The sequence below is a fragment of the Equus asinus genome, unplaced genomic scaffold (genome assembly GCF_041296235.1).
Source record: "Equus asinus isolate D_3611 breed Donkey unplaced genomic scaffold, EquAss-T2T_v2 contig_803, whole genome shotgun sequence".
Taxonomy (NCBI): Eukaryota; Metazoa; Chordata; class Mammalia; order Perissodactyla; family Equidae; genus Equus; species Equus asinus.
Window position 1 is genome coordinate 2,337,630 of NW_027225520.1, and position 25,469 is coordinate 2,363,098.

At 37.9% G+C, this 25,469-nt stretch overlaps 1 protein-coding gene across 1 annotated transcript in view; it reads left to right on the top strand.

The window, feature by feature from the left end:
* LOC123283875 (centromere-associated protein E-like) overlaps nucleotides 1–25,183 on the top strand; it is a 37,362-nt gene extending 12,179 nt beyond the window's left edge. Inside the window, exons 5-14 of the mRNA XM_070503778.1 lie at nucleotides 3,088–3,306; nucleotides 5,224–5,421; nucleotides 6,325–6,528; nucleotides 8,397–8,615; nucleotides 11,540–11,725; nucleotides 18,194–18,306; nucleotides 19,913–20,010; nucleotides 21,626–21,809; nucleotides 23,497–23,783; nucleotides 24,828–25,183. Of these exons, the coding sequence (XP_070359879.1) occupies nucleotides 3,088–3,306; nucleotides 5,224–5,421; nucleotides 6,325–6,528; nucleotides 8,397–8,615; nucleotides 11,540–11,725; nucleotides 18,194–18,306; nucleotides 19,913–20,010; nucleotides 21,626–21,809; nucleotides 23,497–23,783; nucleotides 24,828–24,922 (1,803 nt within the window). The 3' untranslated portion in view covers nucleotides 24,923–25,183. The remainder of the gene's footprint in view (nucleotides 1–3,087; nucleotides 3,307–5,223; nucleotides 5,422–6,324; nucleotides 6,529–8,396; nucleotides 8,616–11,539; nucleotides 11,726–18,193; nucleotides 18,307–19,912; nucleotides 20,011–21,625; nucleotides 21,810–23,496; nucleotides 23,784–24,827) is intronic.
* The last annotated feature ends 286 nt before the right edge of the window (nucleotides 25,184–25,469 follow it).

A 25,469-nucleotide genomic window follows, 5' to 3' on the forward strand; every position in this document is an offset into this window, starting at 1 on the left:
TGTGGAGTCACAGGCACCTCTATGGAATGAATAGATAATGCTCAGTATTCTTCTAAACTTCATAATCTAGTACAGATATGTGTGTGCATACATGCATACATACACAAACAAAACAGTGGGGTTTGGGGCCGGCCCTGGGGCCAAGTGGTTAAGTTTCTGCTCCCGCTTCGGCAGCCCAGGGTTTCCCCAGTTCAGATCCTGGGCACAGACATGGCACCGCTTGTCAGGCCACGCTGAGGCAGCATCCCACATAGCACAACCAGAGGCACTCACAACTAGAATATACAATTATGTACTGGGGAGGCTTTGGGGAGAAGAAGAAAAAAGATTGGCAACAGATGTTAGCTCAGGTGCCAATCTTTGAAAAAAAACAGTAGGGTTTATGATTTTGAGGCTTCACTGGAAAGGTGGTATTTCAGCAGATACCTGAAAGGAGTCAATGGTTGAGACATACAGGTATCTGGTGGAGAGCAGAACAGGCAGGGAGAACAGCAAGGACAGAGCTCCTGAAGCAGAAGCTGCCTAGTGGGCTCCAGCAACATCAACAAGGGGGAAAGCTAATGAGAAACAAGGTCAGAGTTAACAGGAGGAAGCAGGCTGTGGGGCTTTTAAAAGACTTTGGGTTTTACTCTGAACGAGATGTGGATCCACTGGAGAGTTTTGACCATGAGAGAGACATGGTCTGACTTACATTTTAAAGGGATAGCTCTGATTGTTGTGTTGAAAATTAAGTGATAGCAGGAAGACTATTTGAAAGACTAATTTCAGTAATCATGCGAAGATGGTGATGGCTTGGCCCAGAGAGGTAGTAGTGGAAGCAGTGAGAAGTGTGTGGATTCTGAACATGTAGTGAGGGTAAAGCCAACAGGATTTACTGTCACCCCTATTAGAACACAAGATCCCTAAAGACTTCTGTGTGTTGTTTATGGCTGCATCACTTAGCACAGTCCTGACAGAAGTCAGCCTCCAATATGTATTTATTAAAAGTACAAATGAATGACTAGACAGTGCTGCTCCAACCATAAGGTGATTCCTCCTAAGACCAAAGGCAAGAATCCCCTCTCCAACATCCCAGATTAATGAACATCTATCTAGGTTTTCCTTAAATTATTAAAAGGAGAGCTCATTATTGTCAGAAGCCCCTTACTCTATTGTTTAGCACCCTGAACTAAATATGTTAATACCCGATTGAATGTAAAGTGTTCTTCCACCTGTGCCCTGACCAGCTTGTCACCTGTCTGGTCTCTAGAAAGTTGAGCTGCTGGGCCTGGGCCTAATGGGTGTCTGCCATACACAAGGCACTAGACTGGGTGCTTTAACTCATGAGACAGAGTTTATTGTTCCATTTATAAACAAAGAAATTGAGGCCCAGGAGGAAGTTTAGTCATTGCCCAAGGTCACACAGCTGGTAAATTGGTAAAATTAGGATTTGAAACCAAGTCTAAGTTTAAAACTTGGGTATAGAAGCATTTCTACAAATATAATTTTATTTCCTTAATTTATAGTGTCTATATGTATTTTATAGGTTATATATAGATATTATCTAACATTTTACTTAATTCCCTAGAAAACTTTGTGGAAATTATTGTAGTCTTCATTTTGTAGTTGGGAGAATGGCTCAAGGATTTCCCCAGTCAGGAAGTGACAGGGCTAGAACCTGAACTCTAACTCTGATAAAAGGTGAGAAATCTCAGATTCTAGGCAGATAATAGAACGTAGGTCATGTGATTTGTTGTCACTCATTTTGATGCTGGCTCAGTGAGCTGAGGAGTCGAAAGAAACATTTCTTGGACTCTCAAGGTCTGGCAGTAGTGCTCTTTTATTCAGGAAGTAGCATGGAGTAGCATGGGGACAGGACCTATGGGCAGTGAAGAGCTGCAAACATGGGTTGAGGGTAGGGCTAAATTTATAAGGCATAAGTATGTGAGTTGCTTCTTTACAAGACAAAGGAAAAATTAGGTAAAAAAAGTATCAGTGCAGGTGGAGTCTGGTTATCAGGTGGTCTTATAACTTTGGGTAAGAATCAGATTGAATGAGGTCAGGATGTCCCATGCTTCTGTGAGGATGATATAGATTGGTATGTAGGCCAGGAAGCCTTGGGCTTTTCTCCCTGAGGCATCCTTGATCCTCATCAGTTTTATCTGCTCACTCACACCACCTATTGTCAACAGAAGCTAGCATTCAGCCTTGAGCTACAATACATACTAGATTGAATTCATGCAAATTTCTCTTCCAACTTTGTAAATGTTCATTCAAATCATGGATGTTTAGAAGACTAAAAGAAAATGTATCAAAATGATAACAATGGTTGTTTCTGGTTTTCTTTGTTATAGCTGTTTTATAGAGGATTAGAATTGGCCACCCCAAGATATATCTCTTTGGCATGAAGATTATTTTGGGCTGGTTACTTTCAAAAACTGCAGACATGAGAGAAACTCTGAAAAGTAGAAGTTACCCTTTGTAAGAGACATTTCCATTTGTAAGGGAAATCTCCATCTGTAAAGATGTCTCCCTCTCTGTACCAGGAAGAAGGGGGATGACCTTGCCTCTAGAAACTCTTATCAATGCGGAAGGCAAGGACTTAAATCTGCATAATAACCTTACTCTTGTTTACTGTACTTGTCTGGTAACCTCCCATACTGACTCCCCCTACCCACAACATCCTCCTTTGTCTTTAGCTGAAGATGATATTTAAGGTGAGAGCTTCCGCCATTTTGGTGAGTTGCTCAGTTTTCCTGGGTCTCTCCCATGTATACATGTTATAAAGCTTTGTTTAATTTTCTCCTGTTATTCTGTCTCATGTGAATTTAATTCGCTGTCCAGCCAGAAGGACTTAGAGCGTGTAGAGGAAATATCTTCCTCCCCTACAGTTTAAACTTCTTAAATTTCCACAATGATTATAATTATATCTATAATCCAAAATCGACAATAACATTTTCTTTTTGTTTTTTATACACAAAAGTCTCAATTTATTTCTGCCCTATAGAAAGTGTTAAAGCATAGATTTTGTTACAATTCCAGAGCTAGGACTACTTATTGTTAAAGTAGAATGAATTATTAAATTGAATGAATTCTCACTGCCTTTAGGAGCTTCTGAAGAGATACACAGAGATGGATAGTCATTATGAGTGCTTAAATGGACTCTGTCTTGACTTGGAGAGGGAAATTGAAACCCAAAGAGAGCTTTCAATTAGAGTAAAAGCAAACCTCTCACTTCCACATCCACAAACCAGACAGATTCAGAAACTTCTCACTGCCAACCAGAGATGCTCCATGGAGTTCCACAGAGTCATGAAGAAACTCAAGGTACCACCTGTTTTAGTAATATCTTTGTAAATATTGCCATTAATTTCAGTTACAAACCAGTATATTTAAGTCCTGCTTTGGGAGTTGGTGTATTTGCTAATTAGTACATTTGCTACTGAATTAAAGATGGCATGGGTCTGAGAATAGCATGTGCAGGATCCTCAGTGCATCTAGGACCTGCTCATTCAACAAAACCTGAGCTCTGCCTTTGGCCTTAACAATGTGTCAGGGTGCTGGGGAGACAGAGATGAGCAACCGCTAAATCTCTCCTAGTCCAGTGGGTGAGGCAGACATTTGAACAGGTGAGAAGTGCAGTAGTGGACAATGTCCTGGAGAACAAGTTGAAGACAAGACTGGACTGGAAGCTGGGCTCAAGCAGTAAAGCTTAGAGTTCATTTTAGAGATGAGGAGGTCACTGGACAGTTATTTTAAGTGGTGGCAGTAATGTGATCGGGTTGCCATTGTAGAGACTTCACTACAGACAAAGAAGAAATGAGTCTGCAGGGGATGATAAGCCTGGTGGCAGAGAGAAGAGACAAGAGGCAGTTACAATTGTCCTGATGAGATGTGATGGGTGACAGTACTATGGGGGAAGGATTCATAGGGATGGAAAGGATGAAAGAAGTTAAAGAAATATTTGGCAGTTTACAATAGTAGGTCCATGTGCTTGACAGTGGAGGGAGGGGAGGGAAGTTCAGACTGAGCCCCAGGATTTGGGCTTAGCCGGGTTTGTGGATAGTGGTGCCATTAACTGATAGAAAGAAAAAACGAAAGGGAGAAGGCAGGTGAGGCAGGAGGAGAGATCTGGTGTTTAATTTGAGATGTTTTGAGATAGAAATACCTATAATGGAACATCCAGGAAGAGAAACCAAGTAGGCTTTTAGTTGTGAATCTGAGGTTTGTCAGGAGAAAAATCAGGACCACAGATAAAGATGTGGGATCCATCAGCATTTGGTGATAGATAGTACAACAGGTGTGAATGAGGCCACCCAGAAGCATAATAGAGTGAAGATAAAAGAGAACTCTGGAAAAGATCAGTTCTCAAGAGGCAGTAGCAGAAAAGAGAGCAACACATGAGTTTGAGGTTGGAAAAGTCAGAGAGATAAGAGAGAACTGAGCAAAAGTGCCATTGGTCAAGTCAGTGGAGGAGAGTGTGTCAAAGATGAAGTGGTCAAGAGTGGCAGATGCTTCAGACAGCCAGAACATGAATGAAGAGATCCCCTCAATTGTTGACAATAGAGCTTACTGGTGACCTTTGTCAGAGCAGTTTTAGTTGAGTGGTTAGGAAAGAGGCCAGATTGTAAATTGTTAAGGAATGGTGGAAGTTGAGGAAGTAGGAAGCGGTATCTTCCCTACCTAGGTAGATTGCCCCTCAGGCTCTAATAGTCTTCAAAAGCCTAACAATCAGATATCCAGAACTTATTCATGAGGTCCATAGAACCAGGGCATTCAAATTCTTGTCCCCTTTAAGCCACACTTGACAGGTAAGTCCTGAGGCAGGGCACACTCACGTTGGCCACCCAGCTGACATAGGCAGGAGAGGATGTTGAAATGAATCTCACTGGGAAAACTGCGTGATATAATTAACCAAAAGGAGGCAATAGAAAAAGGTGGGTTTATAGGGAAAGGCATCATGTTACATTGTAAACATATTGAATCTGAGGTAACTGTAGGACATCCCTGAGGTAGCTCCAGAAGGAAGTCAGAAATAAGAAACTAGAGGTCTGGAAGTCACTCTCCGAAGACGCTGAGAGTAGAAACTTGGGAATAGAGAGAGGTTCTTCCCTTCTTCCTCACTCCTCAGAGGATAGAGACAAACAAGACAAGCCGCCCCACCTCTTAGTCTTGAGAGTTTAGAACTTCCTCTAAACGTGATAAAAGTTTCATTTCCCAATTTGTTTCATGTTTTCCTGCAAGTATGTGTTAAGCCATGTTACAAAGATAAAGGAAGAACAACATGAATCCATCAGTAAACTTGAAATGGTTTTTATTGATGAAGTGGAAAAGCAAAATGAACTGCTAAGTAAAATGCAGCATCTTCAACAAGATGATGATGTACCATCCAGAGAATTAGGGGACCTCCAGTTGAGCCAGAAAATGGATCTACATATTGAGGTATGATTTATTTAAAATGGATTTAATTAGATTTTAAGTCTTTTTATCAAATAGAAAGGTACCTCTTCATGTGCTTAGAGTCATTTTCATTTATGAAATTAAAAACAGCTTGCAGAGGGGCCAGCCTGGTGGCGTAGCAAGTGGGTTCCTGTGCTCTGCTTTGGCAGCCTGGGGTTCGCTGATTCAGATCCTAGGCGTGGACCTGGCACTGCTCGTCAGGCCATGCTGTGGCAGTGTCCCACAGAGAAGAACCAGAAGGACCTAGAACTAGGATATACAACTATGTACTACTGGGGCTTTGGGGAGAAAAAAAATAGGTTGCAGGATGACAGCTGGCCAGATGTAAAGAGTGCCAAGTCATAGACTAGCCTCCTTTCAGAACTACACAGATATAGAAAAGTAGACTTAATATCAGCAAGTAGGATTTCTTGGAAGGCCAGAATAAGTTTCCAAATGCCTTCTAAAACTTCCTAGATCTGTGACTGGGAGTCACAGACATTTGTATTGTAGCAACCCCACATGGAGTGTCCTGCTCTCACCCAGCAGTGTGAGGCCCCTGCAGTTCCCAGTATGCATGCAAGGCCTGCTGTATGCACAGAAAAGCTGCATCCAGAAGCACTTCAGACACTGTCACAGATTCATTGTTTCGAACAGGTTTTAAAAATGCCAAAAGGCAGAATTTGTAGATGTGCCTCTGTTACATAGCCTATACTGCCAAAATTTTATTATTTAAATTAGAATTATATTTCTAATATAATGAGGATAAATTAGAATTATGTTTACTTCAAAATATTAGAAGTGAAAGTTCAGTAAGGTTATTTTCCCCTTTTTATGATATTTGTCTGATATTTAGATAAAAACTTTCCTAAGATTCAGGAGATTCAATGCTTATTTTTCACACAGGAAATTCTCAAAGATTTTTCGGAATGTGACTTCCACAGCATAAAGATGGAATTTCAACAAGTACTGAGTAATAGGAAAGAAATGACCCAGTTTTTGGAAGAGTGGTTGAATACTCATTTTGATATAGAAAAGCTTAAAAATGGCATCCAGAAAGAAAATGATAGGATTTGTGAAGTGAATATCTTTTATAATAAAAAGATAATTGTAAGTAGTACTTTTTTTGTGCTCATTCTTTTTTTTTGTTTGCTTTAATTTTTCTGCCTCATTCTTAAAAAGACTTAGAGCAACTTAATTTTAAGTATATTTTCTTTCATTTATTTGTATATGCTTCTTTATTTTTTTATTTGAAAAAGAGTGACTGTAAATGTGTTCTTCCTCTAACACATTTTGCTTCCTTAAGGTAATTAAATATATCAACTTGTAAAGAAGATAATAAAATGTTGCAGTATAACAATCCATTTCCACTGGTGAAACCTCAAATCTTGCCATTTTCCTCTGTCCTTTCTCGCTTCCGTAGGACCTGAGCCTTTTCCCCCAAGTATCCTCAAACAAGGTGAGATGCTAGCCTGTTTCAGGGCTGTGGGCAGCACCTGTGGTCAAGCCAAAGACAGCTCTAGTCCACTAATTAGTGAGGCCTTGTGCTTCTCACCTCGGTGCTGTTGCTATCATACGTGCTGATCCTTCAACTGTGAGGTTCAAACATGTGGTTTGTATCATTGTTCCCAAGGTGACCAGCCCTTGTGGACAGATTCATATGAACCAAGATTGCTTGAGATCAGTTTTATTAATTTGTTTTACTTTCCACTGATGAGAAGATTCATTCGGCTTTCTGAAGTAATCTCTACCTCATACACCTGGTAAAATTGTCATTAATCAGAAAGTTGCTTGTTATATAGGCAGTTGGAGCAAAGGGAGCTAGATTAATATTATAGCTCCTAAGATTGGTTTTATATTTCATTTGTTTGAGTAGTTCTTTCCTGACACTTTAATTTCATCTGGAAACTATACTTAAATCACATTGAAATGTAGATAACATTTTTAAAAAAGGTTTTCCTGTGGATAGTGAATCCCATTTGTCGAATACCCCAAGCTAGCAAAACAGTAAATGAGCTTTTAAAATAAAAAAAAATGGTCCACAATCAATGAAGAAAAGCATAAAACCAGTGTTTGGGATAAGATAATTTCCATATAATTCAGTGTTTTTCTCATAATATTGAGGGCTCACTTGTGGTTAGAAAGTAGAGATTTCTGCTCTGTGGATCAGCATGGATATGTGGCTTCTTCCACCATCTGAGCATAGCAATTGATAACTTGGTGTGGTGTGGGGTCAGTAGTCCAGAACCAAGGAGAGTCCAGGGTGCCAGCAAGAACACAACTAATTTAGGATCCGCATCTCACAGAACTACCATAAAGCCACAAAGAAAGATACAGGTAAGGCCAAGAAGGCATTCATGATGAGAGCAAAAAGTACATCCCATAGGAATAGGAAGTAAAAAGATGATAGAAGCAATTTCAGAGTGAGTCAGCCTTTGATGTAACGAGGGTATGGATTGGCTGTTACTCCCTGCACGGAAATAGAAGATTTTCAGATTACGAAAAGTCAGTAAATTTTTTTCCTTATAAACACTGAGGTTTGAAATGAAAGAGGAAAATAGATTGTTATTAAGTTTACTGGGTATGCTCTGCTATTAGATGTCAGTTAATGTTTATATATGACATTATATATGTCATAACATACATAATGATTTTAACCTGACCAGTTCTTCAGATTCCTCTTCATATGTCAGTGCTGATCTAATAGAATGAGATTATCATCTTGCAAATCAATATGAATCCTCTCTAGTCCTTATTCTTCTTTTATTCTCATAATCAATATCCAGCGTCTTCTGAAATGTCAGGAACTGGTGCAAGCCACAAAGAATGTTCACATTCTTTTAAAGTACTATTCTAGAATGTTCTGAATAATGAATTTCAACATATGCCTTGTCCTAGAACTCTAGTATTTTCCATAGTGGTTTTTTTAATACGTAATTCATTTTAGAAGCTATAGTGTTGTCTTTACTACTCAATAGGCTATAATAAATGAATCAACAGAGTTTGAGGAAAGAAATGTGACCATCACCAAAGAATGGGAACATGACCTGAAATCAGTGAAAGAGAAAAATGAAAAACTGTTGAAAAACTATCAAACTTTGAAGATCTCTCGAACATCTGGTGCCCTTGTTAATCCTACTACACAAGGCGATAAGAATCTTCATGTCACATCAAGAGCTACACAACTAACCACAGAGGTATGAGATTTCTTATAAGATGTTTTTCAATTTGCAGCTTCATTGTAGAGTTAAAGATGTATCATATGTAACATTTCAGAGCAAAATCACAGTATTGAAGGTATTAGGGAACATGCATGATGGACTTGTTTTTTAAATATAGTTCTATTGGGGCGCTCACTCAACTAATTATAAAGCTACATGTTACATAAGATCTTACCTTTGAATTATAAAATAGAAGTAACTCATGCCTTAATTTGATTAATAGGTATGTATACCACTTAAGGTGTTATTACCATACATTATAAGTTTTCTAAATCATGTGACTTTCTATTAAATTATAATCTATGTCTATAGTACCAAACTAGTTTAGAGGGAAAGAGCAATTTAGCTTTTCTCTAATTATCATCAGTGTCTTTAATATTGGTTAATGTGATCAAAACAAAAATGGAAGAGGCTAAAAGTATAATAAATTTCTTATACAGATTAACCTGTGCCCAAGAATCAGTACATTATTTGAATAATCCAATAACTGTATTAACTGCCCTTACTTGGGAATCTGTACAGCAAACACGCTGTTTTATTTTGTTAGCACACACGTCTTAGTGGGGAACCCGAGTGAATTACAACTTAGCATTTTTACCAAAATAAATATTTATAATAAAACATCAACTGCCAGTTTAATAATTATTACTAGTGGAAACTAGAAGATCACTAATATAGAGTTTATTGATTTGCTGATCACTACAGACCTCAGTCAGCTGTAGAGGTAAAAATAGTGGAAATATGAAACCCATCTTCCAAAGCAATAAGATAAACAAGCACAAGGAAATCCCATTTTCAATGACCCCAGGAAATACCCCATCAGATAATAAATCGTATGTTATTAGTTTGATAATTAGGCCAAATCAGAGTAGCACAGAGCAGGTCAGTGATGTGGAGGTAGAGCAGTGGGGCAGGCAGAGAGTTGGGCAGTCCACCCAAACAAGTAGGAGAATTCAGTGCATGACAGTAGGAGCAGTCAACTCAGGGGGGAAAGATAGTCTGCTTAATGTTTGAATCAGAACAACCAACTAGCCATCTTAGAAGAATAAGTCTGGACTCCTACCTCATTCATTAAACAAAAGTAAATTCCAGGTGGACCAAAAAGAAACGTTTTCCAGGAAAACCTGCATGTGTGTATATGTGAACAGTCTTATATTATGAACAAATTAAGATATTTTTGTACTTATAAAAAACTGGAAATAACCTAAATGTTCATTAGTAGGTGACAGGTTAACTAGTTTATAGTACCTCCATGAAATAGGATATATTTACCCATGAAAACAAAAATGCGAGAGATCTATGTGTTGATAATGAAAAGATCTGGAAAATATATTATCAAGTGAAAATAAAATTTTTAATTTTTTAAAAAGCAGGAGGCCAGCCCCATGGCATAGTGGTTAAGTTTGCATGCTCTACTTCGGCGGCCCAGTTCATGGTTCAGATCCCAGGCACGGACCTACACCACTCATTGGCAGCCATGATGTGGCAGCAATCCACATATAAAATGGAGGAAGATTGACATAGATATTAGCTCAGGGCTAATCTTCCTCAAGCAAAAAAAGAGGAAGTTAGCTCAGGGCTCATCTTCCTCAGCAATAAAAACCCACAAAAAACCAGAAGTATATATTTATTGTTGTTATGTGCTGTAGAGTCAGCTCTGATTCCTGGCAACTCTATGAATGAGTGATGTCCAATATCCTGTCCTCAAGAGCCCTACTCAGCTCCTGTAGACTCACGCCTATGGCTTCCTTTCTGGAATTACGCCATCTCGTATTTCGTCTTCCTCTTTTCCTGCTGCCTTTTACTTTTCATCATGTCCCCAAGGTAGGATAGTCTCAGTTTTACAATTTTTGCCTCCAGAGATAGGTCAGGCTTAATTTGCTCTTGGACCCACTTGTTCATTTTTCTGGCAGTCCAGGGTATCTGTAGAGCTCTCCTCCAACACCATATCTCAAATGAGTCCATTTTTTCCTGTCAGCCTTCTTCACTGTCCAGCTTTCGCACCCACACATAGTAATTGGGAATGCGAGGGTGTCGATAATCTTGGCCTTGGTCTCTAATGATACTCCCTTACTGTTGATGATCTTTCCTGATTCTTCCATCGCTGCCCTTCTGAGTCACAGTCTTCTCTTGATTTCTTGGCTGCGGTCTCCATTTAAACTGATGACTGAACCAAGGGAAACAAAACCTTTAACAATTTCAGTGTCTTCATGGTCTACATTAAAGTTGTATAGTTCTTCTGTAGTCATATCTGTCTTCTTCATGTTCGAATGCAGTCCTGCTTTGGCTCTTTCTTCTTTCACGCTATTCTGTGTGAACTTTCTTCTTACACACTATTGTGTGTGTGACTTACTGTTTTTGTAAACTGTATATTCACATGCGTAGATACATATAGAAAATTTCTAGAGGGATACACTTGAAAGAGTTTAGTAGTCATTGCTTTAGAGTCAGTGGGGGTTCTGAGATGGGGGAACTTAATCTTAATTATATGCCTTTGGATTTTTCCACATACTTGTATTTTTCAGCATAAAAACTAGGTAATAAAAATAAAGGGAAAGATATGTTACATGTATTCCTCTAAAGTGTCAATTAACAAATATACTTTCTGTAAGTAGTGTTAATTTAAAATGTAAGTGCCTATTTAATATGCTTAGCACCATGCTAACTAGTAAATAAAATAAGTACTAACCTTATATAAAATCTGGGCCTCTTTTAGTCCTAAATGATCAGCTTCTAAATGAAAAAAATAATACATGTATAAATTGAGTGACATTTGGAGTCTCCATCTATCCTATGTTGATGCAATCTGAAAGATTAATACCTATATATGATCTTTGTTTCATATAAACTGTGATTCTGTCTTCAAGGCACACCTTATATATGTGTGTTTTTTTTAATAGAAGATTCAAGAGCTGGAAACTTCACTACGTGAAGCTAAAGAAACTGCCATGCAAAAGGAAGACAAGATTATAAAGATGCAGAAAGAGCTTGAGATGACTAATGATATAATAGCAAAACTTCAATCACAAGTTAATGAATCAAATAAATGCCTTGAAAAAACAAAAGAAATGATCCAAGTACTTCAGGTAACTTAAAACTCATTTTATAAATAAAGGCATAATTTTATAAATTATGCATAATAAATATAAATAAATGCATACGTTTATTTTCATGCCAAATAATGATTGTTTTCATCTTCCTGTAAAAATTATTTTTAAAAAACATAAATATTCTTGACAGTTTAAAATATATCTTATTTTTTTAATTTTTTTTAATTTTTTTACTTTTCAAAGTAAGGAAATTTTTTATTTTCACTTTAATTTCTGAATGCCAAAAATGTAGAGGATGTATGTTTGTATATCTCTAGTAGTATATTGCAACATTTTTTCATAAATATGTTTTTTTTAAATTTTTTATTATTGCAGTAACATTGGATTATAACATTATATAACTTTCAGGTGTACATCATAATATATTTCGAATTCTGTGTAGATTACATCATGTTCACCCCACAAAGACCAATTATCCATCACCACACGTGTGTCTAATCACCCCTTTTGCCCTTCCCCCTCCTCCCTTCCCTTCTGGTAACCACCAATCCAGTCTCTCTTGCTCTGTGTTTGTTTGTCATTTTTATCTTCTACTTATGAGTGAGATCATATGGTATTTGACTTTCTCCCTCTGACTTATTTCACTTAGCATAATACCCTCAAGGTCCATCTATGTTGTCACAAATGGCCAGATTTCATCATTTCTTATGGCTGAGTAGTATTCCATTGTGTATATATACCACATCTTCCATTCGTCCCTTGATGGGCACCTAGGTTGTTTACAAGCCTTGGCTATTGTGAATAATGATGTGATGAACATAGGGGTGCATATATCTTTTATGCCTTTGTGTTTTCAAGTTCTTTGGATAAATACCCAGCAATGGGATAGCTGGATCATATGGTAGATCTATTCTTAATTTTCTGAGGCGTCTCCATACTGTTTTCCATAGTGGCTTCACCACTTTGCACTCCCACCAGCAATGTTTGAGGGTTCCTTTCTTTCCACATCCTCTCCAACACTTGTTGTTTCCTGTCTTGTTAATTATAGCCATTCTGACCAGAGTGAGGTGATATCTCCTTGTAGTTTTGATTTGCATTTCCCTGATAGCTAATGATGTTGAACATCTTTTCATGAGCCTGTTGGCCACCCATATATCTTCTTTGCAGAAATCTCTGTTCAGATCTTTTGCCCACTTTTTAATTGAGTTGTTGGTTTTTTTCTTGTTGAGACTTTCTTTTTATTTTTCAAAAAAATATGCTTCTTATCTAAATATTTAATACTCTGTTAGATAAGTACATTTTAAAATTATATTTTTTTCTACTTAATCCCCTGTTATTGAGTCCCACCTGGTAGCCTATGGGCTTAATCTAACCTGTTTTCTCTAGAAAGAGCAGAGTTGAAATGTTTTTGAGCTTGAATGCCGTTACACAAGTCGCACCCTCCTTCATCACAGCCTTCCTTCCTCGTCTGAGCCACAGCTACTTCTCACTCTTCTGCTACTTGGGTCGGATCCTAATAGGCATTTTGTTCACTGTTCCTGCTCCAGTGTCTCTTCTCTTCATTCCAAAATTAGAAACAAGCCAAGAATGCCTACTCTTTTCATTATTTAACATTGTTCTAAAAATTCTGGTTCTTTCAATGAGACATGAAACAGAGAGGCAAGAGAAAATAATCTTAATTTTGTTTTTAGAAATTGTTAGTATAGCTAAAAACCAAGAAAATCAACTGTAAAGCTTTAAAATCTTTGAGAGTAATTTTTTAATACTTCAAATAACTAAATGATCACATTTTTATTCATTCAACAAGTATTTGTTGAATACCTACTATGTGTTGGTCATTGTTCTAGATGCCATGTGTACTGCAATGGAAAAAAAATAAAGCCTCCTTGAAGAGGCTTACATTCTGCTTCATGAAGTCAGAAAATAAACAAGTATATATGTTTGTTAAACGGTGAGAAGTGCAATGGAAAAATATTAAGCCAGACAGAGGTATATAGGTGCAGGGTGAGAGTGGGTGTGAGTAGGAGTGTGATTTTGTAAGGGGAGTTGAGGAGAGCCGCACAATTAAGATGACGAAGTGATGGTGTGAGCTGTCTGGTAGGGAAGGGCCTTCTAGGCAAAAGAAGTAGCAAATGCGAAGGCTGCAACACAGAAGTAGTTGAGATGTATTCAAGGAAACAGCAAGAAAGCCAGCGTCTCCTGAGCAGCGTGGGCAAGGATAGAAGGGGAAATAGGTGAGAAGTAGCAGAGAGCCAAATCATAAAGCATCTTGAAAGCTATTTGTAAGCACTTTGGGTTTTATTCTGGATGAGATGGGAAGTCATCAGAGGATTTTGGCAAAATGATATAGTCTGACTTAAATTTTTAAAGGCTGCCCTTTGAAAATAGAATCCAGGAAGGCGTGTTTGTTAGTGACGTGCCAGCTCCTACAACAAAGGGAACCACAAAATGCAATGGCTCAAACAAAACAGAAGCTTATTTCACACGTAAAAGTGTGGGTTCCAGCTTGGCAAGTGGCTCCTTTCCACATGGTCATTCAGAGGCCCCCGTTTCTCCCATCTTGTTTCTCCAGCACTTCCTTGGTGCTGTTTTCATCTGCATGGTTAAAGCCCAGTTGTAAGCTGTCCGTGCTCAGGCTCACAGAAAAGGGACAAGATGGAGAAGCTAAAAATTGTCTTAAAATCTGTACTCATAAAGGCTCTGGCCCAGAAGTGGCACATGTCTCTTCCTCTCATATTTCTTTTTTTTGCAAAATATTTAGATTCAATTTATCAAAGAGAAAGCCAAACACGTACCTCTCGTATTTCTTGGAGTCAGAGATGATTCCAAAGTTTTTGGCCTGAGCAGCCAAGAAGATAGAGTTGCTACATACGGAAATGGGAAAGACTGCCAGAAGAGGAAGTTTGAAACCAGGAAAGTTCAGTTTTGGACATGCTGAATTGGAAATGCCCACTGGGGACACCCAAGTTGAGATATGACTTAGGCAATTGAATATCTGAGTCTGAGCAAGATATAGGCGAGAGGTTTAAGTTTGGGGAATCATCAGCATATAAAAATCATGAGACTGGACGAGGGCATAAGCATAATGGAGAGGAGATGTGGAGTAACCAAATGATACTGAGATGGAGCAGCCAGTGAGTGAAAAAGAAAAGGGGGTCTGGGCAACAGAGTGGTTCCAGTTTCTTCATATAAGTGAAGCTAGTGTTTCAAGAAAGAGGGAGTAAGCGACAAATTTCTCCACACTCAGTATAGATTGGTACAGGTGTCTATGGAGAGAGGAATATCTTTCCTGCATACTAAAAGTAACCATTTAGATAATATAATAGAGTATGCCATTGTGCAGCATCCATGAGGAAAGAAAGCAAAGTATAGGGTATCCATAAAATCTTTATACAGTTTGAATTTTTAAGAATCTGTTTCTGTATTTTATATAAATATTCTATAAAATGCAACAGTATATTTAACTCGAGATTTGGCATAGTAAAATGCAAAGATATTAACTTTTAACCTATTCACCACTATTTTAATTCACCTGGATATAGCTGTCCAATATAATGTAGGGTTTATTAAGTGAATATAGAAGAAAGTAATTTGAACAAATGACTCATTAACAGTTTTGTTTAAATCTTGATACATTTCCTCTGTTGTATCTTTACAAATTATTTATATCAAGTAGCAGTAAATTTGTTAAAAATTCAAAGTGTGCTAGTACTTTAGGGACATCCTGCACAGTGGGGAAAAAAAGATCTTATTTATAACTGGCACAAAATATAAAATGCTCAAGTGACTAACCTTAACAAAAAATGAGGCAACATATATGAAAAGAACAACAAAACTCTAAAAGGAAATATAGGAGAGCATGTGGTTTAAAATAAGAAATATGCCATTTCCTAGGTTGTAACCTAAATACTGTACAACCATCAGTTTTTCCCAAATTAATTTCTAAAGTTAATGTAATTCAAATCAGAATCTCAAAGGAATTCTTTTTCTGGTAGAGCAAAGAAAGTTTCTCAGCAGACTCCATCTAAAATAGGATGAGCAGGTGCTGTTCACTGAGAACACAGGCGCTCAGACTCCTCAGGCGGCTAGAGGATGTTTAAGGCTGTCAGCGCTTCTGAGTGCAGCTTGGGCACACGTCGTGTGTTTGAAATAAGGAATTCTCACTGTCTTTCATTTCTAAGAGAGTATTTCCAATTTCAATTTCTTTTACTCAAGAATTGTTTTAAAACTGTTATATATGACTAATTTATTTCATTATATTGTGGCAAAAAAATTACTGCAATTTCTCCATTTTTAGAATATATTGAAATTTTCTTTTAGGTGTCATAAATGAATAAATATTTTTAGAGTTCTTTGAACTTTTAAATCAAAATGTATACGAATAGATCAATGGAACAAAATAGAGAGCCCAGAAATATATACACACAAATATAGTCAGTTCATCTTTGACAAAAGAGCAAAGGCAATTCAATGGAAAAGGGTAGTCTTATCAACTAGCGGTGCTGAACAACTGGGCACCTTTCACAAAAATTAACTCAATTGATTGTAACCTAAATCTAAAACACAAAACTAGAAAATGCCTAGAAGATAACGTAGGAGAAAATCGAGGTGACCTTGGGTTTGGCATTGACATTTTTTTACATACAACACCAAAAGCATAATCTATGAAGGAAAAAAATTGATAAACTGGACTTCATTTAAATTAAAAATGTTTGCCCTATGAAAGACAAGCCACAGACTGGAAGAAAATCTTTGCAAAACACATATCTTTCAAGAACTGTTATCCAAAATATACAAAGAACTCTTAAAACTCAATAATTAGAAAGCAAACAGCCTGATTTAAAAATAGGCAATGGATCTGAACAGACACTTCACCAGAGAAGATACACACATGGCAAATAAGCATATGAAAAGATGCTCCACATCATATGTCATTAGAAAATTGCAAATTAAAAAACAATGAGATACCACTGTACATCCACTGTATCTCAAAATATAATGGCCAAAATCCGGAACACTGACTACACTAAATGCTGGCAAGGAGTGGGGCCAGGAGCTCTTGCTCACTGCTGGTGGGAATGCAAGTGGTACAGTAGCCACTTTAGAAGAGAGTTTGGCAGTTTCTTACAAAACTGACACCACTCCAGCCAGTCATATGCTCAAGGAGTCCCTGATATCAGCATCTGGTCCAGAAAGCCAGGGTATTTTACTGGTGCCATGACTGAGCAAATACTGGGCTCCTCCCAGAATGGGCTTATCTGACCTAGTCAGCAACCCTCTTAAGCTGAGCATCTCAGCTTTGGAAGCTTGCATCTTTTTAGTCTTTGCTAACTACGTGTGTGTGCAAATGTTTTTATAGGCACTGGGGGTAACGCCTAGAGGAATGAAGAGCTCTCTGGGTCCCTATTTAGATGGGTTTATTTTTGTATTCAATATATAATAGTAATCCATAGTATGGCTGTGGTAACAGCAATAAAAGAAATGAATGATTTATTCAGCAATAATAAGAAATGAGCCATCAAGCCACAAAAGACATGGAGGAACCTTAAATGCACATTGCTAATTTTAAAAAGCCCATCTAAAAACACTGCATACTGTATGACATTCTGGAAGAGGCAAAACTAGGCGAACAGGAAAAGATCAATGATTACTAAGGGTTCTGGGGGAGGGTGGAGGGATGGATAAGTGGAGCACAGGAGATTTTTAGGGCAGTGAAACTATTCTGCATGATACAGTGATGATGAACACGTGTCATACATTTGTCAAAACCCATGGACTATACAATGCAAACAATAGACTCTAATGTAAACTGTGAACGTCAGTTAATAATGTATCGATATTGGCTCATCATTTGTAACAATCATACCACACTAAGATGTTAATAATAGGAGAAACTAGGGGAGGACACGGGTATTACCGGGACTCTATGTACTCTGCTCAATTTGTCTATAAACCTAAAATTGCTCTAAAAAGTTAAACCTATTTATTAAAAAAGATTTTTGTATATGTTTGTATGTATATATGACTGATTTTTTTTCTGAGTCGAAGTAGATGTATGGCTAGATTGAACCAACCTTGAGTACAGAATATCCCCAATAATGTTATATAATATTTTGTGCCTTGAATTCAGTTCTACTTTGATATTTATATTACTGTTCATCTCTTGTCTTATTTTCCTGATTTACCTTTATCTACCCATTTCATTCGTTTCAACCTTTCTGTTTCATTTTGTTTAAGTATATTGTTTTTTAATTGGGAAAAATATTTGTTTTAAGAAATAGAAGTCATAGGTTTTCTAATTACACATTAGCTTCCAATAGCTTCACATGTACTTCACATCAAATATCTATTTGTTACTCATTTTAGGGTTAAAATTTGTGCCTTTCCTCCTTTTCATATGTTTGGAGTTTGCTGTTTTAAAATGTTCCTACTATATTAGGTAGTTAACAAGTCTTTGAAACTGCTCTAAAATTACTTTATTTCTCTTTTCTCTAAAACCTTTAGGACAAAGTTGCTTTAGGAGCTAAGCCCTATAAAGAAGAAATTGAAGAGCTCAAAACAAAGCTGGTGAAAATAGACCTAGAGAAGATGAGAAATGCCAAGGAGTTTGAAAAGGAGTATGTCTTTGTCTTAATTGAATATGACTTTAGTAGCTTAAACTTCCTTTCTAAACTGTATAAATTTAAAATATATTAAGATATTGTTATTGCTTTTTATAAAATAAATACAAACATCTACAGATTTTAAAGTTATTAAATTCTCATTATGTATGCAAAGGTTTTGAAAACAAGCACAATTCTGATCAATTACTGACATACTATGTCTTTGGATACTTCTTGTTCAATCATATAGGAACAGCTTAAAAATGGCCTTTTTTGTTTGAAAGTGAATATTAAGAACGTGTGTGTGTTTTTAGCAGTTTGTCTAAGGTTTCTGTTGGTTCTCTTAATTTCATTTGTTCTTCCTATTGTATTTTTGTGTAAGGTTTTATTTCCTTTTAAATTGTAGTACTTAGTGCCCAAGAGCATATTCCCTTTTTATTGATTTATTTATGTATAGTACCATATACAATAGCATGCCTAAAGTTCTTTGTGGTATAGCATAATGAAAAGAACATTAAACAGAGAGTCAAGGAAACTGAATTAGAAATATAATGTTGCCACTTATTAATATGTCACCTCTGACTCCTCACACTTTTTATTCTTCCTGTAAATGTTTAATAAATGTTTAATGATGATATCTAATTTTGCCCAAAAAGTCGCACTCTGAATCTTCATGCATTCTAACCAGCCTTCTATTGATAGGACTGTTGGTTTTAGTGGAGCATCATTAAAAAGGCAATTTTAGTGGCCAGCCCAGTGGCACGGTGGTTAAGTTTGCACATTCCGCTTCGGTGGCCCAGGGTTCACCATCCTAGGTGTGGACCTACACATCACCTGTCAAGCCATGCTGTGGTAGGCATCCCACATATAAAGTAGAGGAAGATGGGCACCGATGTTAGCTCAGGGCCAGTCCTCCTCAGCAAAAAGAGGATTGGTGGCAGATGTTAGCTCAGGGCTAGCTAATCTTCCTCAAAAGAAAAAAATTTTTTTAAATAAATGCAAAGCAATTTTATATAGAATAGAATCAGCAGATACTTTCAGTCTCTAAGAAAGGCAGAAAGTCTCATAATTTAGCATTGCCAATTAACACTCAAGCAAATAATTAACAGAATGTCTTTTTCTCCTGGGTGCAATGAGCAGACTGTGACCTCTGACTGTGTCACCTCAGATCAGAGCTGCAGTCGAGTGTGCTTTCCTTACAGTGTATACAGAAGGTGCTTTTGGTTTTACGCTTTGGTAATTGTTGTACCTTCAAGAGGTTTCTAGGACCTCATGATAACAACCCAATTATTTGTTTTATGGTGCCCCTGAATGTAATTTTGCTCAATATCCAGTTAATGATACCTATTGGGCTTTCAGAAATTTTAAAAGAATTGGTTTCTCAATGTTAAAAAAAAATTGCCCCTGCAGCCAAACAGAACACTTCCAATTTGATGGTGTTATTTATGGCTATAAAGTGCATGATACCAGGGGGTATCGTGAGGGCTTACCTACTGCTGCTTATGCATATCATATCAATGTGATGTATCTTATCAGAAAATTCTTGACAGCAGTTCTGTTTATTCTTCCATTAAAAATTAGTTGCTGGCCTTTTACATATTTCTGTTGTTATTCTTAATAGAATTACTTGTACAAAAGCCACTGTAGAACATCAAAAAGAAGTTATAAGGCTATTGAGAGAAAATCTTAGACGAAATCAGCAGGCCCAAGATACTTCAAGTAAGTAGAAAATGCTGATATTTCCAGATCTTTTTCCATCTTACTTCTCAGTATACTTACACATTTTGAAGACTGCTACTATATATATGACAGTCAAGAATAAACCTGTTAATCACTAATTTATAAAGAACTATTTTTAAAATGAATTCATTGAGATCATATTTATCCTGTGATACCTCCTTAAGTTTCCTGTAATCTCAACTATTTATCCATTATAGATTCTTAAAAACTATGAATGTAACCTGTGCGCTATCAGATCTTTACATATCAGTGAAGATACCTTCAGTAGTATACAAGAATGACTTACCTGTCAAGGTAGACGTACCCTTCCCAATAAAACACAAGCATATCTTAATAGATTTTAACCATGTGCACTGTAAAAACATAGTCAGTATACAGTAAATATTATCCTACTTGTTGTTGGTACTGAAAATACAGACTTGATGCTTACTGGCAAACTCTTTGAAACTTATCTTAGATACAGTTTTCAAATCTAATCATCAAATTTCTGCATATACATTCCTCAAACTGTATCTTTTCCCATATTTCTGTCTCTTATGTTTCATTTGAAAAGAGAGAATGCTGAACAGTACTTGGGGCAGCTTTGTGTAGTGGGTCCAGCATCGAAATAACGTCACGAACAGTTCTCTAAGCTGACTGCCCTCACTTAACAGCCTGTGAAATCATGAGGAGAACGCCTGACCTTCTAGATTGGATATAGACTTGTAAGGATCAGGCTAAAAGTTGTGTGTGAAAGCACACTGAAAATTCTAAATGTCAGGCAAATGCAAGATGATGTTTGTGTGTATTATTGTCCACGCATTGTCTGGTGCTTGTTTAGTTTGAACTGCCCTAGTGTCCATTGCAGGATAATTGCAGCTCCTACCTGGAAAACTTCAAGGGGTAAAAATAGAACTTTTGTTGTTAGAGAAGGGTCAGGATGATTCCTTCTAATTTGTGACTTTCAGGTACGTGTTGTACCTGAATTCAGAATAATTGAAAAGGAAATGGACATTGAGTGTCTTCCCCACACTCATCTTGCCCCTCCCTTGTAAACAGTCAGTGACCCAGTGGATCATTCCACTTTCTAAGCACCTCACACTTTTATGCAATTTTACCTAAAATTTACAAAACAGTTCTTTACATTACTTGTACACATATGGTGTAAAATACTGAATAGTATATTCTTTAATAGCAGTCTAAGGTTTATTTAGTTAACAAATACGTGTTGAGTATTGGGAGCACATTGACTGCCTTGGGGTGGACCCCACACACGCTGTGTGGTGGAAGCAGCCCTCCAGGGGACCCCACTGGCGTCGAGAGTAGACAGTGAAGGGCAGCTCCGACTGCTGCCGTCACCGTGAGTGATCCTAGCAGGTGGTGGTGGTGGAGGTAGTGGGTGGAGAGAAGCAGGGGTTCCACAGATACTTAGAATCCATGATGGAATTGGCATAGGAGGTGAGGGAAGAGGAGGAAGTCAAGGATGACGTTCAGGGAGATGGTGCTGAGATGCTTTGTTTTTTATAGTGATTTATTGAACTTACTAATGTTTCCTTTATTGTGAACTTTGGAGATAATTAAAATTATCACCTGCCTGTGTGTTTGCCTCCCACAGTGATATCAGAACATACTGATTCTCAGCCTTCAAGGAAACCCTTAACCTGTGGGGGTGGCAGCGGCATTGTACAAAGCACAAGAGCTCTTATTTTGAAAAGTGAATATATACGGCTAGAAAAGGAAATTTCTAAGTTAAAGCAGCAAAATGAACAGTTAACAAAGCAATGGAATGAACTGTTAAGGTAAGATCTGCTTACCTGATACAGGAATTATGCTTATGGTGGTACGTGTGGGAGAGGATGATGCCTACACATGCATATATATTTTTTGCAGTGGGCAACCCCTCACACATATAGGGGAAGTAATTTTTAGAGCTCATGTAATGTGTCTTTTTTAAAAGGAATGAGAATATGGTAGCACCATTCCAGAGGTTTGCTATCCATCAACTGACCTTTTTTTTTTCCTGAGGAAGATTCCCCTGAGCTAACATGCCAATCTTCCTCTATTTTTAGTATGTGGGCTGCCAGCACAGCATGGCCACTAACAGAGTGATGTGGGTCCACACTCGAGAACCAAACCCAGGCTGCCAAAGTGGAGTGCCCGGAACTTAACCACTAGGCCACAGGGCTGGCCCATCAACTGATTTTAGCTAAGCCTGTTTTTAACTAAGCCAAGAACCAAAAAGTAAACCAAGATCTTTGAGGGGAGCTTAAATATGCCACAAATATGCCCAAGTCAGTGAGGCTTTACTCAAAGGAGAATCCCTGAGGTCCATTATTGTAGCCCATTAACCTTTATAAACAGTTGTAAAAAATTTAATTAATTGGCTTCTACCAAAGATTAGAATCTTGTGCTAATCTTTACTAATGATGCAATAGAAGAAAAATAGGCATTAAATAAATATGCAAATAGCTACTGTTCTGTGTGAGGCTATTAAACAACAAAAAAAGCAAACAGGACATTATGAAAGGGTCCAACAGAGGGATCAGACCTTATCTAGATGTGGGGAGGGGCGGTGATCAAGAAACTAATATGTAAGAGTAGATCTGAAAATGAGTAGCAGTTAGGCTTGATGACAGGAGAGATGGCTAAGCCTTCTAGGCTGAGGGAACAGCATGTGCACAGGCTTTGAGTCAAAGAGGAAAGTGGAACAGAAAGACATGCAGTGTGGCCAGAGCATACAGAATGAGGCAGAGTAAGTGCAAGATGCGATGCCAGAGGCCACTGGTCCAGATTACACATTGCAGGTCATTCTGAGGCAGCTGGGGTGGTCTCCTAAATGTAACGGGAGGATTACCACCACTGGAGGATTTTAAGCTGGGGCCTAATGAGCTCATACGGCGTCTCTAGCTGCTAGAGCAGAATGGGGGGGAACCCAAAAGTGTGAGGTTGTATCAACACACTTGGCTGACTGATCAAAGAAAGGAGAGCAGGGCCTAGGATTGCTTCCCAGGCTTCTCTGAAGGAGTGAATAAATGCAGGCAGCATTTCCTGTGGGAAGCAACACTATAAGTAATCCAGAAAAGCACAGTGTAATATATCTTTTAAAATAACAAAGGTACATTAAAGATTCATCCATCCAGAAGACTAACTTATCAAATTATTGCCACAGAGCATCAGTAGATAAACCATGCTGGACGACATCACTGATTCATTTGAAACCTAATATCATACTTTTCAAGATTCTGTGATCACGGAGATTTAGTACAATTTTTCAATTTATATTGACCTCATTTCATTTTCTGAACTGTGGAAATAATCCAAACTTAGGAAGCATTAGGTTGAAATTAAAATGTAAATATGATAAAATGGTAAATTATATGTCACATATATTTTACCACAATTAAGAAAAAAAATTTTATGTAAATATGAATATATTTCTGGAATTGAGCAGTCTTACAGTCTCTTTTATTTTTCCCCACATTTAAGCAATAATCATCATCTTTCCAATGAGGTCAAAATGTGGAAGGAGAGAACTCTTAAAAGAGAAGCTCACAAAGAAGTGACTTGTGAGAATTCTCCAAAGTCTCCTAAAGCGACCGGACCAGCTTCTCAAAAGAGACAGCATACGCCTTCTCAATGCAAGGAACGGAATTTACAAGATCCTGTGCCAAAGGACTCACCGAAATCTTGGTTTTTTGATGGCCGATCAAAGTCTTTCCCAGCACCTCACCCAGTTCGCTATTTTGATAACTCAAGTCTAGGCCTCCGCCCAGGTGGGTAAATATACTGGTTACTTGGGGATCGGGGATAACGGTTGGAACTCATTTGTCACCTGTGGCCCCAAAGGGCAAGTTTAGACAAGAGAAGATGTCATGGAGAAGCTGCACTGCAGAGATGTCATTTGCTGTCTCTGTGAGAAGTTTCTCCAAAGCACAGCACTGAAGTGAAATCACTTTTTACCCCGAGGGAAGTCTTATTCTGCCTCCTGAACCTTCAACTTTTCCCTCAGATAGACAAGCAGCTCTCGAGGACACAGAGAGACACCATCCTACAAACATAACTACTTTTACTGCAAAAGACCTTCTTATCAATTCAATGGGCCAGTATTTCCAGTAGCATTATATTCATTTTACACAAGCCAGATCATAGACTTATATCATTTACATATTCATTCAATGAACAGAAATTTTTGGTCTCCACCTATGTGTCACATATTGCACCCTGATGGTACATTGATAACCAAACCAGATATGGCCCCTGCCTTCCTGGAGTTCACAGTCTAGTGGGTATAGACGGTGATCAAGTAGTCAAAAAAGGTACAGTTCTAGAGTTCAAAAGCCTATGAGTTTTTAATAGGTTGTTTTAGGAACATAAGGAAGTCTTCCTTGAAGAAGGGGACTGAGATCTAACAGGTTAAGGTGAGTTAGCTTAACAAAGAGGGGAGGGGAAGGCGATTCAGGCAGAGGGAACAGGGTCGGCCCAGCTGGGAGAGACCGTAACCAGGGGAAGGGTTGGAAAACCACGTGTGGCCAGAGCGCAGTGCACACAGGTTCCTCTGGGTGAAGTCGGTGAAGCCAGAGAGAGAAGAGCCAGATGCGCAGGACTTTGTGGGTTGTGGAGAGGAATTTTTACTTCATCCTGGGAGCATGCTAGAGGAAGCCGTTGAAAGATGTTAAAGAACAGCAGGAGAACATAATGGGTTATCAATTTGAAAACATTACCTCAGCTGTAAGGTAAACTGTATATAAGCTGTATGTTGTGTTGCAACCAAACGTGTTTTTTAATAAGATGACTTTTGCTTTCTATTTTTTTCTCAGAAGAACAAACTGCTGGAGCAGAGAGTGTGGATCCTCAGCCAGGCCCTTGGCACGCCTCCTCAGGACAAGCTGTGCCCGAGTGCAAGACTCAGTAAACTCTGCTGTCACTTTTCTAGGGGCCTAGTGTTCCTTATTTAGAAATGACTGTATTTGTTACTTTATTTTTCTATCCCTGGCAATGATGTCACAGTCCAACTTAATTTCAATTCAGTTTGCACTTTGCCATTAGAAATTGAGGCATTCCAGTCATTTAGAATGGTGATAGACTGCCTTCTTCCTGAATGTGGTAATACTTTAGAAGTTGAATTGTTTTATTTATTTATATATTTTGTGAAGAATAAAGTTATTGAAGGAAATTTCCAGTCTTTCCGTGTATACATAAAATGTATACATTTTCATTAATCTCGTTATCCACATGTGACTTAGATAATACATAAATTAAAGCATCATTTAATTAACAAAATTCCTAAACCTGGGCTCCCCGCAACACATAAAGCATCTATGGATGGGCTTCACACAATCTGTAAAACCTCTGAAATTTTATCTTTTGTGTGTGGATTCAGTTTTCTAGGATACTAGGGTCCCTACTTTCTTATAACATACTCTCTGAGAGGTCTGTTACTCTATAAGAGGTTAAGAACT